The following is a 15,903-nucleotide window of genomic DNA, read 5'->3' as shown; positions in this document are numbered from 1 at the left end:
GTTTTCAAATGATTCTTAGTAGAGCTCGTATGGAATATGTCTGTGATGCTTTGTTAAAAACTACTGGTTAACAGGAGGGGAGTATGTTGCTGACTGTGGAGTCCTTAACAATCTTCAGAACTTCTCTTACACTAATGTCTCCCTCCCATTCTGCATGCAGGCATATGTGTTCTGTGGCCAAAGTGGAAATACAAGATGTCTGATACAAGTTTTGTGTTATCTGTTTTTACTGTGTACCTGAAAAGGGCTAGCATGCATATATGAAATGTTGTGTATATTAACCTATTCTACCCTCAATTCAGGCATACCTGTATTTGAATGTTAGTGCAGATTTAAAGAAAAATATTTGGAATTTTATCATGTGTGCATTTATATGTGCAACCAGAAAGGAGAGAGGGAACGATTTCTCCCATGCCCCTCACAAGCCCAGATACTTACCAGTGTACTGTGTTAAAAAGAGATCAGGGCATGATAATATGCTCTATTATATTTGTTTTGTGTATTAGTAATCCAAGTGTATATAATCCCAACTACAAATTCATCACAGTAATATCCAGAGGTTGAAGCTGAACTGAGAAGGAAATGAGAAAGTCTAAAGATTAACTTACTAAGCTGAGTACAACTGGTGTGACTCCTGGGAATGTTACAGCATCAGTACCACGAAAGCTTGTTGAAGGCACAATTTAAAGGCTAGATGGCAAAAAAAAACCAAAACCAAAACAAAACAAAACAAAAAAACTAGTTTAAATAAGTCTAAACTGACAACTAGATGAACCCTGGGTACTAAGAAAAAAAACATACATGAAGAATAGTATTTGTTTGTAAATCTGTATTGGTGATAAAAACGCAAGCGAACAGATGAATATTTCAAATGCTGTAAAAGATGAGTATAGATTAATTCTTTTGTAAGCATTTTCCATTTGTGCCTAAGATGAGTTACGCAGTTTACTTCAGTATTTGCAGTATTCCCTAAGGTCTGCATAGGACAGAACCCAGACTGCCTCAATCACTTACTGAATCATCTAATGCAATTGATTGTGAGTGACAGCCAAAATTATATGTAGTTAGTAAAAAATGTTGTTGTATTTAATCATATAATTGTGCATCCATTTAGCTTAGCCCAGTAATCACAAGAACCCTTATACACAAGTAGCTTTACCTATTTGACTCAACTTTAGAAACCAGTAAAATTTGCTCAGAGGGTATTTTCATGCAGAGAATTTGAAGAATGAAGCCTAGATACATGCCAGCAAAATACATTTCTATAATCCATTATAGTAAATGGAGATTATGGTGTTTAAATTAGGATTTTTGCATGAAGCCACCTTGTTGCAAAGTAAGAGATGGCTGCCCTGGTAATAGCTTAAGTGGAAGAAATTATAAAACCATGATGCAATTTCTGTTACTGTTTACCAGTTTAACTGTATAGGGCAACAAAAAAGTTTATGACAATATTTCAGCCTAGATTACAGCCTGTATACCCATTGAACCTCCTCTGAAATCCTCTGTTGGTTAATTCTCCCCATATCAACTTCTGAACCTGTTAGTAAATATAGGGTTTGAAATTTGAAAGAGGAAGTAAAGTTCACATGTGCTTTGTGGTCCTCTAAGTTTCACGTAAAGCAGTCTAAGAATATATAACAGAGAATTATATCTGCTCTCTAAGAGAAAGACATTTGCTATTCAGCTGCTGCATACACTCTACAGCAGCATCTTCTGGTCCATCAGTAGATGAATTTCTCTGGACTCATGCTATTGTTTGGAGAATGATGTAGAGCTGTGGTAGCTGGAGGTGTGATGGAAAACTGGTGTAACTGTGACTGCATGTCAGTAATCAAAAGGAAATAGCTCACTGAAAATTTTTGCTTTTTAGTTCGACCATTAATTTAATTAAATATTTTAAGATTAGGGCCATTTGGTGCAAAATCCTCTAATTGCAGACAGGAGGACATTCCATTACAAATCAGAGCATGAAGGATAGTGAGATCTTATGCTGTCCATTTGCAAGTAGAGTTTGGCTCTTTTCATATGGCCTGTAATTTCTATCAGAATAAGTCACAAAGTGAGCCAGTGTCTCTACTCTTGCACTAATTGAAACATATTTTCCAACCCAGAATCCTATTAATTGATTTACTAGGTTGATGCTCTGGAGATCTGACTTAACTTTTTGCTCCATGTTTCGCTTTTACATTTACATGGGCAAACATTTAAAATATGCCTGTGCTGCAGACTGTGGTAAAGCTTCAAGATATGCTAGTTAGTTGGGCTAGCTTGGAAGCAATTTGTGGTAGTACTCAGTTTATCTTATGCCTCATTTCAAGTCCATCTATCAATTCAACAGTGATAGATGTATTTCAGGGTGTTTCATGAAGTTCAACAGAGATCAAATCTAATCCAGCATCCTGATCAATCATCTGAAATAAGTTTGGCATTAAATGAACCACTGGTTGTCTCCAGCTAGATGTTAATTGTCTAACCACAGGGACTCAATTGACTTTGTAAAGTAGGACAGATGGGCTCTGTAGTAATGAAGAAGAGCAAAACAGCTAGCAAAGAGCCTCAAGAGGCCATATTTGGAGCATGATTCATCCCATCTAACTTCAGAGATCTCCAATCTCAATTATTTTTATAGTTGCTGCAGAGTTTAATGCCTTTTTGAAGTGTGATTCATGTACACTGTTTTAGGTATCACCTTGAAGAGGCAAGTTCTTTGGTAGAAAGGCATATAACTGAGATGTGAAGTATCAATTCAATTCAATCTAGAAGCAGACCTCAGTATTTGGCCAGATGAATCCATTCCTGAAGTCTCTCCAGTTACATGATCTTACTCATTTAAACACTGAACTAATACTAGTGTATCTGCACTACAGCTTGCAGATAAAACAAGAAACAGTGCTGCCTAACTGTGCCTTAGCTCCCTGTCACATCATGGTCCAGGGATAAATGCCTTCAGGAAGCAAAGGATGACAAGGTAGAGGTCAGACCTACTATCAGGCCAATAGAAGTAGTTGGGGAAATGATGGAAGCTCTCAAGCCCTTCTCAAGGATATTAATATGTAAGGCAGTGTGCTAAAAGGAAACCTTTCAGCTTTGCAGACATGGATAGTGGAACTTTATTTCAGAGAAACAGCTGAGTTCAGATATGTCACTCTTAAGAAACGCCTTATAAACTCATTCAGTTTTATTAGTATATATAAAGTAAAAAGAAACATATGAAATTTCTTATTGTTAAGCTCAGCATAATAGCAGAATTTTATAGTATTGGAAGGAAAGTGGGTTTTTGCCTGTACTTTTTAATCTTACGTTTATAGCATTGATTTTTCAACCACAGGATAAACTGTTTTATTGCTCACGGAGGATGAAGTGTGTGCAGGACGCCACGAGAGGGAGCTCTGGGAAGCAGTAAAGCTGTCGTTTTCTCAAGAAGCAGCGTGTTACTTTTAAAAGACTCAGCTAAAGGTTGTAAAACTTTCAGAAGCTCACAGCGTCTTTACAGTAAACGTCTCTTATGGAGAGAACTCTCTTGAGAGGTTAGCAAACAATTCTGTAAAAAAAAAGAAAAAGTGTGATGTCCATGTAAAGATTGTGTCTATTAAAGTACTTCCATTAGATTAGAAATTACTTTTAATTTTAAAGTCAATTGTTTTAACGTCTCCTTCTGATGTATTTGTATCAAGTAGAAAATACATAGATATGATGCCATTTTGCTGTTGAATATGAACATAGGAGCGCAGGAGGGGACAGACCTGCTTACATCGTTTGGTACAAGTCTCACAATAGTAATTCCATTCTTCACTTGTCCCCTTTGTAGTACATATTTCTCTGTACTAGTCCAGTCCCTCACAGGATAAGCTCTGGATGCTTTGCAGAGTCCAGCAGGGATTAAATGCATAACTGAACTCCTAGGAAGACTTAAAAAAAAAAATTTTAGCTGCGTCTCATCTATGCAGTCTTGTCAAAAAATACAAGGCTAAATGTAGGTATTATGTAACCAGAGGGACACAATTAACTTTATAAATCAATTAAAAGACAGAAACTTACAGTCTGTGTCTGAGTTAGAGAAATGCCTGTTTAAAAATAGCTTCCTACCCAGAATAGCCACCCTGTCCTGTAACATCCGGGCAGACAGAGAACAGCCATTCACAACACTGTGTCTTTATGGAGAAATAAAAACTGAAGTTTTAAAACAACAGAATTTATAGAATTTGACAGATTCCCAGATCCACATTTAGGCATATAAACAAAATGAAGTAATTTGCTTTTCAAACTGTCTGAACAACATGTCAAAATTTATCTGCTCCTTGTTTTTATTTTCTGTGGTCAGGTGAAAGCTAAGGCCAGTTTTTCATAAAAGACACTAGTTTTCCTGTGAACTGGTTTAAGAAGGAAGGAGCTTCATTCTTTTTCATAGAGAGAGAGCTAATTTATCCTAGAACATAAATCAGTACTGCTCTATTCTAAGGTGGCAGTCTCTCTCTTTTTTAATTTCTTACTTCAGAGTGGATAGGCAAGGTTTCCTCTCAAGCACATTAATCAGAGGTGGAGTTTGTTCCTGTGTCTCCACAAGCAAAGAAAACCTGTATGAAAACTTCATTAACCTAATGCATTTGCTCCAACAGGCACAGTGATTGAAAATAATGGTATTCTTGGCTACTTACTTCACTTTAGTTTTGCTTTGAGAGGTGTTCATAATATTTTCTTCATAATTCTTCACGTTGCATCCTATAAAAACACTAAGTGATCTGAATCTGTCAGTAAAAGCTGCTTACCTGCTCAGGCTGACAGCACAGCAGCCATCCCCTCTCTCTGCCTCCTGACAGAACACTGCAATCTTCTACTGCACCATCCTCCAAACAGTGTAGCCAGATGAAGGAAAGAAACAAGGTTGTCCCCACATGACTCACAAAGGTTTTGTGCTTCAATGTTTACCTTTCATAATTGCTTCAGATGTCAGCTGCTTGCGCTGGGCTAGGAAACCTGTGGTAGCTGCTGTTGTTTTCAGAGTATAGCACAGCTGCAAAACTTCTGATCCACCTCTTTTATGGCTATTCCTGATTTAAATGTATTTTTCAGAAGGAAACAGTATGTTTGGTTGCTCTGTTGTACCCAATTACTTCTTCTTCCATCAACATCAGACCTGAAGGTTTTGTGACATTTTGCCCTCTGCCCTGTTGTGATTGTGACAATAGTGAGATTTACAGAAAGGAACAATTTAATGCAGACATGACAGCAGGAAAAGAAACTGAGGTTGTGTTTGTCCTGATTGTTTTTTCCAAAGCTGTACTGAGAAAGAGCTTCAAAAAAACACCTGAAAGCTTTCTGAGAGACAGCATTTGGGAGCCAGGGGGCTATTACCTCTATACTTGAGTAGAAGCTTTGCTTTTATGTCACTGTTTCTGAAGTTTACAAAAGAAAGAAAAAAGTTGAAGACAGTGAGTGAGAACATCAATTCTGAGTGCCTTTCTCAGGCAAAATTTTACTAAAACTGTTGAAAGTTCATCCGAACAAGAACAACTTCCAAGTACAGCAAAAATAAACTTTAACTCCTGTAGTTTGAAAATCTTGGCAAGAAAGCGTGGGGTCATATACTGAACCCATCCATGGCTACTCAAATAGCTCAATTTCCACTCTCTTCAGTGAGTACATTATGTTGTAGGTGATACCAGAAAAACAGTGAGGCATGCTGCAGATTGCACCTAACTGTAAGATCATATTACAATACCAGCAAATCAAAACCAATTAACTTCCCTATGGTCGTCTTGAGTATTTTTAAAAGGATAAAGATTAAATAAAAAAATAATAATAAAAAAAGTTCTCTACTGTTCACTATATAAGGATACAGGAAGGCTTCTTCACTGTGTACAGGAACTGGAGCCAGAAGCTCTTCTGTGCAAATGTCTGATTTCCAAATTTACCTCTATAATTCAAATTGCAGATATATAAAGCACTTCACAGTACTAAAAAAGTAATAATTAAAAGAAAAATAAAGAGATGGCCTTATAGCTTCATAATCAAGTAAAAGAGAAGAAAATAAAAGCATTAATACATCCATCTTATATTCAGTTTATTTAATACCACAGTAGTAAATACAGTAAGAGGTTCAGAATCAGACAGTGCTAGTGCAGGCAAGATACAGCTGCCCTGGCAGATCAACAGCCTAGCAGTTTTTCTGGAGTTCTGTGCACTGAAAAGCTGAGAGGTGTACATGAGTAGTCTTCAAGTTCAATTTCATAGAAAATGACAATGCAATATTAAATACACTGTTCCTGATCTGGTAGAGCAGCCTCTGAATAAAAATAAAGTAGCACTGTGACCGAGAACTATATTCCTACAGTTATACTTTTAAAATAAAGTAAGTAAATAAGAAATATATATTTTTTCCTTTAAAAAAGCAAGGTCTCTCTTTTCAATATTTACTAAAATACGCTTTAATTTTATTTACAGTAATGTTAAGATTGTATATCTTTTTATATGCCATCTTATGGATGTGGACATTTTAAAATCAGTATTCTGCCCTGATCTATAAAGTAATGTTAATAGTTTAAAATGCAGATCACACTCCCAAACATTGGCAAGCTTCAGTGTAGTATCTCACTAAGACTGAATCCCAGCTGTCCTGTGGAATGGGCAGGAGGCAGTAGTTCACTTTCAAACCACTTCCCTTTATAATTTCTATATGAGCAAGGCACTTTCAAACATGCAGGGGTAAGCCCTTATTTAGGTAAGTCTACATCAAGAGCTCTGAATGTCAACTAACAGCATATTTAGACTCATCTGATATTTAATATCCACATTTCAAAGCACAGCTAACATATTCCTTAGTGCTCTCAATCAGGATTTCAATACCATCACAATGACTCAATTGTAAGAACACTGGTCCTTAGAAATAAACACTGCAATTTAGGAGCATGGCTCCTACCAGTAGGCAGACATCAAATACTTAAACAGACAAATCTGCCGTAACTGTAACTGTGTTAAAACTCAGGAAGACTGTTCTGGTAAAGTCATCAGCCTAAGATGTTACACTGCTCCTAGCCTTAAAATGATTTCACCGAACAAAGATCTCACTTAAACTGTCCAATGCTCACTCACTACCACAATTCAGTTCCTAACCTCCTCAGTACTCTCTACTTTCTTTTATCACTCAAAACTATAAAGATACTGAAACTAGAGACAATACTGCTCTGTTTATATGCTTCCCTACTTCTGATGTCTCCACAAGGCAGCTTTGATGATAGATATGATGATAAGATCTTGTGTCTAAACATTGAGTTCTTATGAATATCAGCAGGTGTCAAACACCTTTAAACTGTTAGAGGTCCTGAACTGTTCTTCCTTGCATTCAGTAAGAGTATTTCACTCTTCTTTAGTGAAGGATTTTTTGTACAAGAGAACTATATCTCAAGCTCTCAAGGCTCCTTGGCCAGCAAGACTGAGTTTATTGTAAATAACAGTTTATTGTCAGCTGCATCTAAAAGCTCCACCCATGAACATGTTTGTGTTGAGTAAGTATGTAATGCAACTCTCCTTCTATGAGGAATTTAGAAGATAATGGTTGAAAGAAAGCAGCTTAGGGATTAAGTGACATAGCCCTAGCACAGTAAATCTGCTGTAGAACTGGAGATGGAGGTCAGATCTCCTAGGTCTAGGCCCTGTCCCCTTGATCATATTATCTCCCACCTTTGGTTTATACCGTCTTTCTTCTCCAGACATTGACCTTCAGAGGAAGTTGTCTGAATCCCAAACGCTGCTTTTGCTCTGCTATTACAGCTCGTTCTTACTTCACGACTAATCATCTTTTACACAGATTTCCTTCTCTTTCCAAACACATTGTTGATTAACTTGGCCATTGATTTTGATCCACTTGGTCTTCTCTTTTCCTTTGCCTTGAGATTAGAGATGATACTCCTCAGAACTTTTGTGAACATTGCCACAACTTCCTGGTAATGTTCTGCAGCAGACAATTCACCGAACTGGCACTTGTAATCCATCGCCAGCTTCTGACCTTCATCCCAGCCAACTTCCCTCATGTGGCATAAATCCTGTTTGTTACCAACCAAAAACACTGTTGACTCAACCATTCTAAAATCAAAAAAGTTTTAATTGGAGAAAAGATATGTTAAAATACTGAGTAGTATTCTGTGCTATATTTGTATATTAAGAGTAAGAGGTATAGAGAAAAAAAAAAAAAAAAAAAAAGAAAGAAAAAAAAAAAGAAAAAAAGAAAAAAAACCACCCAACAAAATATATCAAAAAAGTCTCGCTTTACCAAGTAGAGTTACAGCTTTCTATTGACCATAGTCAAATATCAAGGAAACTTCCATGCAAGGTATTCTTATAACATCTATCAGGAAGTGTTCATTTTAGTTCCACTATTTAATATAGTGGAATTCTATAATTATTTCATGTAATTTTCCTTTACTGTAGTTTTCATACATGAGGATATTTTCAGCTTCTACAGTTCATGATAAGCAAGGTGAATATTTTCTCAATTTCTAGGTAACAGAATGAAGTCAAAGAGATGCACTTAACATCAGTGTGAACAGTGTAACTAAAAAGAAGATGTGGGAATCCTACTCCTAAATTTTTGTTAAAATTACTCCTTCCATAGAAACTCCGTTTAAGGAAGCTCAGCAGCAAAACAACAGAAAACAGGTATTTTTTATTCCATTTCTGGTAATAAAAAGATTTCATTCTATTTTAGAATAAATATTTTCTATAATAAAATATTTTATATATTATATAATAAAATATTTATATAATAAAATACTTTAGGACCTCAGTGAACCAATACAAAAATACCCACGAACACACGTACTCAGACACGTACTTTCTTACCATATGGGCACTCATGCACAAATGATGTTTGAGTTAATGCTAAATGCAGCTTATGAGAAATTCATGGTGTAAGATTCTTTGAATCCCTTATAGGTGCATCTCCAACATTAATGGGAACAGTAGTGAGGGAGCAAAATTACATGATATATATGCCAGGTTTTTACTCATCTATGTCACAGTAGACAAATTTATAGAAATTAATTAATACATACTGCTGTAAGAAAAGAGAACGAAGAGCATTGTTCTCTTAGCTTTGGACAGAGTCAAGCAGGTTGTAATTTTTAACAGTTTACCATAATGTATTGTATTGCTGGTATTATGCTGGGAGGAGGCTGCTGGATTTTAATTGTTACTTGAATTCCTAGAGTTTACAGAAACATTATCAGGTGTTTTTTTTTTGTTTTGTTTTGTTTTGTATGCTTTGCTGAAAGAAACAAAAATAATGCCACTTACTTTTTACAAGCTCCTATATGAGACTCTTGGATCCTGTATAGCAATGCTTTTGCAAATGCAAATGATGCTCTGTCACTGATGTCATAAACAATGATGAATCCATCAGCCCAGTGGAGCTCATCTGTGAGGGAGAGCTTCCCCTGCTGCAGGTGAAAGAAGTTCAAATTCACATGCAAAAATATCATTACTGTTGTCACTCTTGAGTATTTTCTTTGTCTGTGTGAATGCAAGAATATTTCTTTCACTGCAAAACATATGAATAGATGATATGGATGCTTGTACTGAGTTCAGGTGAGTCCTGCTCCAAAAACCCATTAATAACCAACACTACAGATTCAGTTTTCGAGCACTAAAGAATTCATTTTGAAACACCTATGCTTTGTTTAAACAGTGAAATTACATTATCTGTACAGACACTTTTCAGCAGACATATGTTGAATATTCTGCAGTTACAGGAGAATTAAATGTAGGCTATTGGTATTTGTGGTTATGGCACTGCTTTGCATGCTTCTTGTTGTCTGACCACAATGAACTTAATTTATTTAAAGTCCTTTGTTCCAAGTCATTTCTCTTGTTTTGCCTTTGCTTTGTTCAACTCTAAAGCAGTATCTACTCACAGGATAGATTTCAACAGGGCTTGAAAATTTGCCCTTCAAGCTGCCATTGACTTAAATTCCACAAGTGACAGAACTCACATAAAGTGATACTGAGTTAGTATTTGGGTCCCTTCACCCCAGGGAAGTGTCACTATCATAATTTCTAGAAAGCAACAACTGCAAACTATCCCATCAACAAGGAACAGATGACCCAAGATGGGCAGAATAGTGGCAGTTCACCACATGCTTTGTGGAAAACACACTTGACAGTAACTTGAGGACTGCGTATGCAGAATATTGTGCTCTTTGCAGTGTATGACTTTCACCCGTGTTCTACCTTGGTTTCCTTGATTAGTTCAGCACCAAAATAACATCATAAATGCAACTTACTCTATATGATGGATGGTAACTGAATGCTGGCAATGCATGAGGTTCATGGGCAGGAAAGGTGACTTGTGTGTGATGGCTGTTTGCCAGATGAAGGGACAGAGAACTCTGAAGAGCAGAGGTTTAGCTACCAGACAGAAGCCTCAGAGAACAGCAAGATTTCAGAAAGCAGAAACAAATTTCCCCAGCTTGGCCTTCTCCCAGGACCTGTTTTTCTTCCCCATATGAATTACATATGCCATCCCTTTCTAATATAAACAGTTTATATTGATAAAAAGGCATTACCACCACCTCCTCTCCTTCTCACTACCTACTTAGTCCTCTACAGGTGTTAAGGAAATCAAGAAAGAAAGACTCAGAAGGAAGCAAACAGTGAGTGTTAGTCCTCGTTACTAAGGAAGAACCAGCAGCTAGAAGAAGACCAGCAAGAGGAGTTGCCCTCCGCACAGCTGGTTTCTGGCCTCCCTGAAAGCAAAAAGGGAGCCCAAGGGGAAGCAACTAAACACTCTACCCATCAAGTAGTCTAGTCTGCTTTGACCTAGCAAGCTATTACTGCTGCTGTTTCAAGTATGCTCTTAAAAACTTGTTCACATACCACAGAATTTAATATGACAGTAAGCAAAAGTTATAGGTGGGCTTAGGAAAGAAGACTGAGATAAATGGAAACAAGTCTACAGAAAACTAGATTTGAAGAGGGATTGTAATGACAAGGGAGGGCTACACTGAATATATTAACAAGGCACAATGGCTGTTTCAGTATCTGCTTTGCTGTTGCTTGTCTTTAGAAAAATAAATTTGTTTCTAAGTTTATTTTATGTGTTCACCGTGTTAAGATTTTAAGTCATTGATTTCAAGTCTGTGCCAAACTTCCAGTGCTTTGACTTTAGCATTCATTATTCTCGTCAGTGAGAGGCAGGATCACTGTCCAAGAGGGCTCCTTGTGAGCTAACAGAGACAGACCTACCTAGATCTACTTGTGCTATATGTTACCAACATTTATGCATGTCAGAAACAGAAGGACATAAATTAGTACAAAAAATTATCTTCATTTCAGGGTGGTTATTGTGATCAAAGCTAACACGTTGATGCCTGCTTTATGGCACTCCTTACCTGTTCTGTGAATGTAAGTCTAATTTCCAGGCTTATCTACTTTGACAGTTTCCACAGCCATTTAACATACCATTTGATTTATTAAATATATATAAATATATTATTTTTAATACTCCTATAATTGAAGGGTTTCTTCCATTAAATGGGGAGGTACAAATTTCCTGAACCATGACAAACATAAAGTTTCAGTCTTGCAAAACAGAAAGAGCAAGGATAAAATCCTTGTACAGAAAGAATGTTCGCAACCCTTTTTAACCTTACACAGATAGAATGAGGAATAGGTGGTATGTTTTTATTTGTCCCCTAAAATTCTTACCTGTGAACAAGGGTCATAAATTTCCAAGTGTATCTGCCTCCCATCCAGACAAAAGTGTTTAGTGTAGATGCATTCTTAAATAAATAAATAAATAAATAAATGGCATTCAATAAGAAGCAGCATTAGAGCGACTGGGAATGGTGGTGAAGAAATTGTGTTGAAGATAATGCTGAAGAGACTTTTAGTTCCTTTGCTAGCATATATTTTATCTACAGTTTTGTTGTTTGTCTTTTTTTTTAAGCTGGAAATAATCCCATTTCATTTTGCACCAGCTGAGCTGCCCATTCACACAGATCTACCAACACCATTTCACCCTGGCACTGCCAGGAAAGCAACAGTGTGATCAGTAATTTTAGACCCCTGATTTCTTCTTCCAAAATAAAGGCAAACAAGCAACACAGTACTCAGAAACATCTAAGCACTGATGATTACTGAAGTGGGAATGCTAAGTCAGGTCTTGAACCTGGTAGGAAGACAGGGCCAACCCAGGGTAGCTCAGGTACATGCAATGTACCTAAGTGGGTGGAAGGGGTGGAGCCATTCCCAGACCACATTTAAGGGCTGGCAGTGGAGGCAAGAGCATCTTATTGGAGGCCTCTGTGTACCTCAGGCCTTCTAAGGGTAAGCAGGTTTCTGTGTCCCCAGCTACTATAGCCTAGGACTTTGCTACTCTGTTACTGTTATGCTTTCCATCTTGTTACAATTACTCTCCTTATTTTCAAGGTTCAGGATTATAGAAAGTAGTAAACTAGCCTATTCACAAATAGTGTTACTTTACTATGAAATTTGGCACTTCAGTATTTCTTAACATATGTAGTATCAAAACAATATTTTCAGGATAGTGTCCTTAGCCTGAATCCTAAAATATTTCTATAGTGTCAGCTCTCTGATTTAAGACTGTCAGCACAGCAGCTCTGAGAACCTTACTACAGCAAGATCTTCATTGCTGTTTTAAACAGTAGTTTGTTCTAAGAGAATATAACCAGCTTGTGTTCATAGCACCGGTCACCAACAAATTTCCTAGACTGTAATTCCTCTGCACTACTCAGCTATAGAAATGAGAACCAGTGTTGGCACTACTGGAAATACACTTGAAAATGCATGAATGAAAGGGAGAGCTATGATGCCTAGAACCAAGCATCTTTGGTTCAGCATTGTGGTCACATCAAGCATTCTTCTAGCATTCTTAAAAGCTCTACTGATCATGAATTATGATCCCCAAACATCTTAAGAGTCAAAACTACAGCTCCTTGATGATTTCCATATTTAAACTTTTATTATCATTACTTAGATCCCACTATTCAGTTCTGCAGTGCTGTGTGTTCTATCATCCCTTTTCTTCATTTTTATTTCCCTTTTTCCCCTCTAGAAATTGAGGGGAAACTTATCTTCCAACATTTGTACACAAATACAAAAGACGTCTAATATCAGAGGCCCAGGGCAAGGGAACTTGTTCAGAGTTGTAGGTGATTTTGAACATGTGTGGACAGCATTAGGCATCTGCAGGTAACAGCTTAGGTTTAGATGAATGTTTGGGACATTAACAGCTTTTTAAGCCTTTGCATTAGTAACTGTAGTAGGGGAACACTTCTGTGCAAACTGTAACCCTACTTTGAGACTAAGTTATTTTAGATGTATAACTGAAATTCAGCTTCTTAGTATTACTTTAACTGTTTCATTTGGGGATCACAGACAACTATTCTGGTTGTTGTTTAAAACAATTATTTATTTATTGGAGGGGGGGGAAGGGCTCGGAGGAGGGGGGGAGAGGAAATCTTTTAGCAGAGATAACAAGATTGTAATCCACTTTACTTGTTAAGTCTTGGGCCTTCTCATACCATGCAACTGGAACAGTACACAAGTGGTGCTTGGGTTTCTGTTCAATACTTCTACTGCTTCTACCCAAGCCGTGAAAGTTCAAATCCCATTTTGCCATCTTCCAAGATCTTAGGAGTGTCTTACGTGTGTTTATTCTGATATGAATGGGAACTTCTATCTTCAGCATGGCAAGACTTGTCACTAAGCTATCAAAGCAGTGCAATCCTGCAAAAGCAGGGGACTTTGCATCACACTTTGATTAACCAGCGGTGCCTGATAAACAGTGTTTCACCTCTCTAGGGTGGGTAAGGAGATACTAATAGAACAGTGTTGTGATTTATATATATATATATATATATATTTTTTTTTAAATCTATTTCTTTCCTCTCTGCTATCTCCTGTCTGATGGAGCTTACTATAATCTACCCAAGCTCGCACACAGCCTGGTTATCTCTCCCTCACAAGCCCTTTACAGCCGCCTCATGATGAACGTGTCACCAGACTGAAGTTCGAGGCGATCCCCCCGCAGATACCCGGTTACCCTTCCCTGGCCTTCAGAGTCGAAGTCTGGCCGCCGGCCTTCACTGATAAATAAGCTAAAACTTCAATAATTCCCCGAAGTTGTGTGTAACTACATTTCCCCCCCCCCCTCTCCTCTACGTCAAGCACCGTTCCGCCGCGCCCTAAGGGCCGCCCGCTTCCCGTTCCCGGATCCCGGCGCTGCTCACCGGCGTTGGACGCGTACTCCCCGATGAATCGCCGGGTCAGGAACCGCACAGCCAGCGCTGCGGGAAGCAAGCAAGCAGGTGAGCGGAGCCTCACTGGAGTCAGGCAGCCTGAGGCGAATCGGGACTCGGAGCACCGAGCCCACCCATCTAGCCCAATCCTCCCTCTTACCCGATTTTCCGGCCCCGCTGCCTCCCAGCACGGCCAACTTCACCTCGCTCATACCGCTCCCAGCGCTCCGCACCTTTGCGAGCTGCAGGACTGCAACCCCTCCAGCGATAGCACCCGGCGCGGCCGCTACTTACGGTTCCCAAGGGCTGGGGGCGGGAGGAGGGGCTGAGCTTCGCAGCTTCTCCGACGGGCGGTCCACCCCTGGCGTCTCCTCCATCCCCGGAGCTCGTACAAACTTTCTCCGGGCAGCTCCTCCCGCCTCCTGGTGTGGCCCGCAAATGTCTGCTCTTCCTGCTTTGTCAGCCCCCGCGTTAAACAGCTGGGAGCTTGGGGGTTAAGGGGGACAGAAAAGAATAAAATTAAAGAAACAAAATACAGAGGAAAAGAAATGACATTCTCCGGCTCTGCATCTGGGGGTGTTTATTTTGGTTTTGTTTCCAGGTCGCCATCCTTCTGTGCCAGGAATGTGAAGAAAATGAAGAGGTTCCCCCCCTTCCTCCCCATACCCCTTTAAATGCTTTTGAGGCAACTTGCAGGAAACAACTGTTTTCGCTTCTCTACTATTCAGCCTCGAAAGGTTTCCAAGCTCTTGTCACTCTAACCCTTTAGTCCTGCCCACACTTAAGGCAGACGTGTATGAGGGCTTTTACTCCTTAAGTTGCTCTGGTGAAGAGCTTAAAGTTCTGAGCTGAATGGGGCTTGGGTAAGGCTTACAGCACTCGTCTGCTGCAGGGAAATCTGACAGAAGTGCAGAGAGCACCAAAGGGCCAAACCCGATTTTGCAGTACTTCCAGTTTCATTCTGCTCCACAAGTGCTCTCTAAAGGCTGTATGAATGCGCGCTTGAGAATAGCTTTCATTAACCCACTAGTAAGTAGGATACTACTCTAGTATTCAAGATAGTTTTATTCTGTTTATAAATTGAATATGTTTGTCAGTCTTTTTAATCTATTCTGTTGCAACTTTTGCTCTGTATAAATGCTTCAATAAATCCTGTTTCAGCATACTTGCTAGTGGGTATTATGGACACAATGGATTCTCACAGCTTTAAAAAATGAGGTAGAGAAGGAATTTGAACATATTTTTTCTACAGTTCAAGAGAATACTTAGTAGAGGCAAATATATTTAAGAATAAGATGCGTACAGATACAGACATAACTTGGTTCCTAAGTCCCTGACTTGCAAATTGTTAACAGCTGGAAGTGTGTGTACCTATTTCTGTGGGTGGATTTTGCTTGGTTTGTGTGATGGTTTTTATGGTAGTTTCCAGCTACTGTTCACAGACATCTAAGAACTTTATTCTGACCTTCTATGGCTATTGTAACGTTAGTGTTTGAAATGGATACTGAGATCACTAGGCTAGAGTTACTAATGGTATAATAATGCAACAGTATTTTATCATTTCATACACATTTATACTTCTGCAGCAGAAAAGTCTGAGTGCTTGCCCTTGCACACACGTATCAATGCTGTGTCTTTCACAGGTGAT

The 15,903-nt window shown here is 38.5% G+C and overlaps 2 protein-coding genes and 1 long non-coding RNA gene across 8 annotated transcripts in view; 1 reads left to right on the top strand and 2 right to left on the bottom strand.

Annotated features, from left to right (window-relative positions):
• Positions 1–3,095: 3,095 nt before the first annotated feature.
• On the bottom strand, positions 3,096–5,168 carry LOC146762475 (uncharacterized). The gene is made up of 3 exons (XR_014944686.1): positions 4,770–5,168; positions 3,747–3,911; positions 3,096–3,544 (listed from the first exon to the last, which is right to left on the bottom strand). It is a non-coding gene; the product is annotated as an uncharacterized LOC146762475 (long non-coding RNA).
• An 875-nt stretch (positions 5,169–6,043) lies between these two features.
• Positions 6,044–14,569, bottom strand: RERGL (RERG like). Of its 3 annotated transcripts, none has more exons than XM_015867976.3 (5): positions 14,416–14,569; positions 14,247–14,303; positions 11,701–11,774; positions 9,292–9,434; positions 6,044–8,082 (listed from the first exon to the last, which is right to left on the bottom strand). In XM_015867976.3, the coding sequence occupies exons 1-5, from the start codon at positions 14,465–14,467 to the stop codon at positions 7,800–7,802; spliced, it is 609 nt and encodes a 202-aa protein (XP_015723462.2). In that variant the 5' UTR covers positions 14,468–14,569; the 3' UTR covers positions 6,044–7,799. The 3 variants fall into 3 exon arrangements, with proteins under 3 accessions (XP_015723462.2, XP_085399345.1, XP_085399341.1); XM_085543219.1 differs by having other exon boundaries at positions 6,044–8,042; XM_085543215.1 differs by lacking the exons at positions 6,044–8,082; positions 9,292–9,434; positions 11,701–11,774 and adding an exon at positions 13,406–13,743.
• PIK3C2G (phosphatidylinositol-4-phosphate 3-kinase catalytic subunit type 2 gamma) overlaps positions 14,199–15,903 on the top strand; it is a 270,420-nt gene continuing 268,715 nt past the window's right edge. For 3 of the 4 annotated variants that reach the window (XM_085543196.1, XM_085543202.1, XM_085543171.1), the window contains exon 1: positions 14,206–14,324. The gene's annotated coding sequence lies outside the window, so the exon portion shown is untranslated. Of the gene's footprint in view, positions 14,325–15,903 lie in introns of all 4 variants that reach the window. The other variant, XM_015867894.2, reaches the window with a different exon arrangement.

This window comes from Coturnix japonica, chromosome 1, assembly GCF_054131305.1.
Source record: "Coturnix japonica strain WE chromosome 1, WE-NBRP24, whole genome shotgun sequence".
In the NCBI taxonomy this organism is placed as follows: domain Eukaryota; kingdom Metazoa; phylum Chordata; class Aves; order Galliformes; family Phasianidae; genus Coturnix; species Coturnix japonica.
This window is presented reverse-complemented; position numbering and strand designations above follow the sequence as displayed.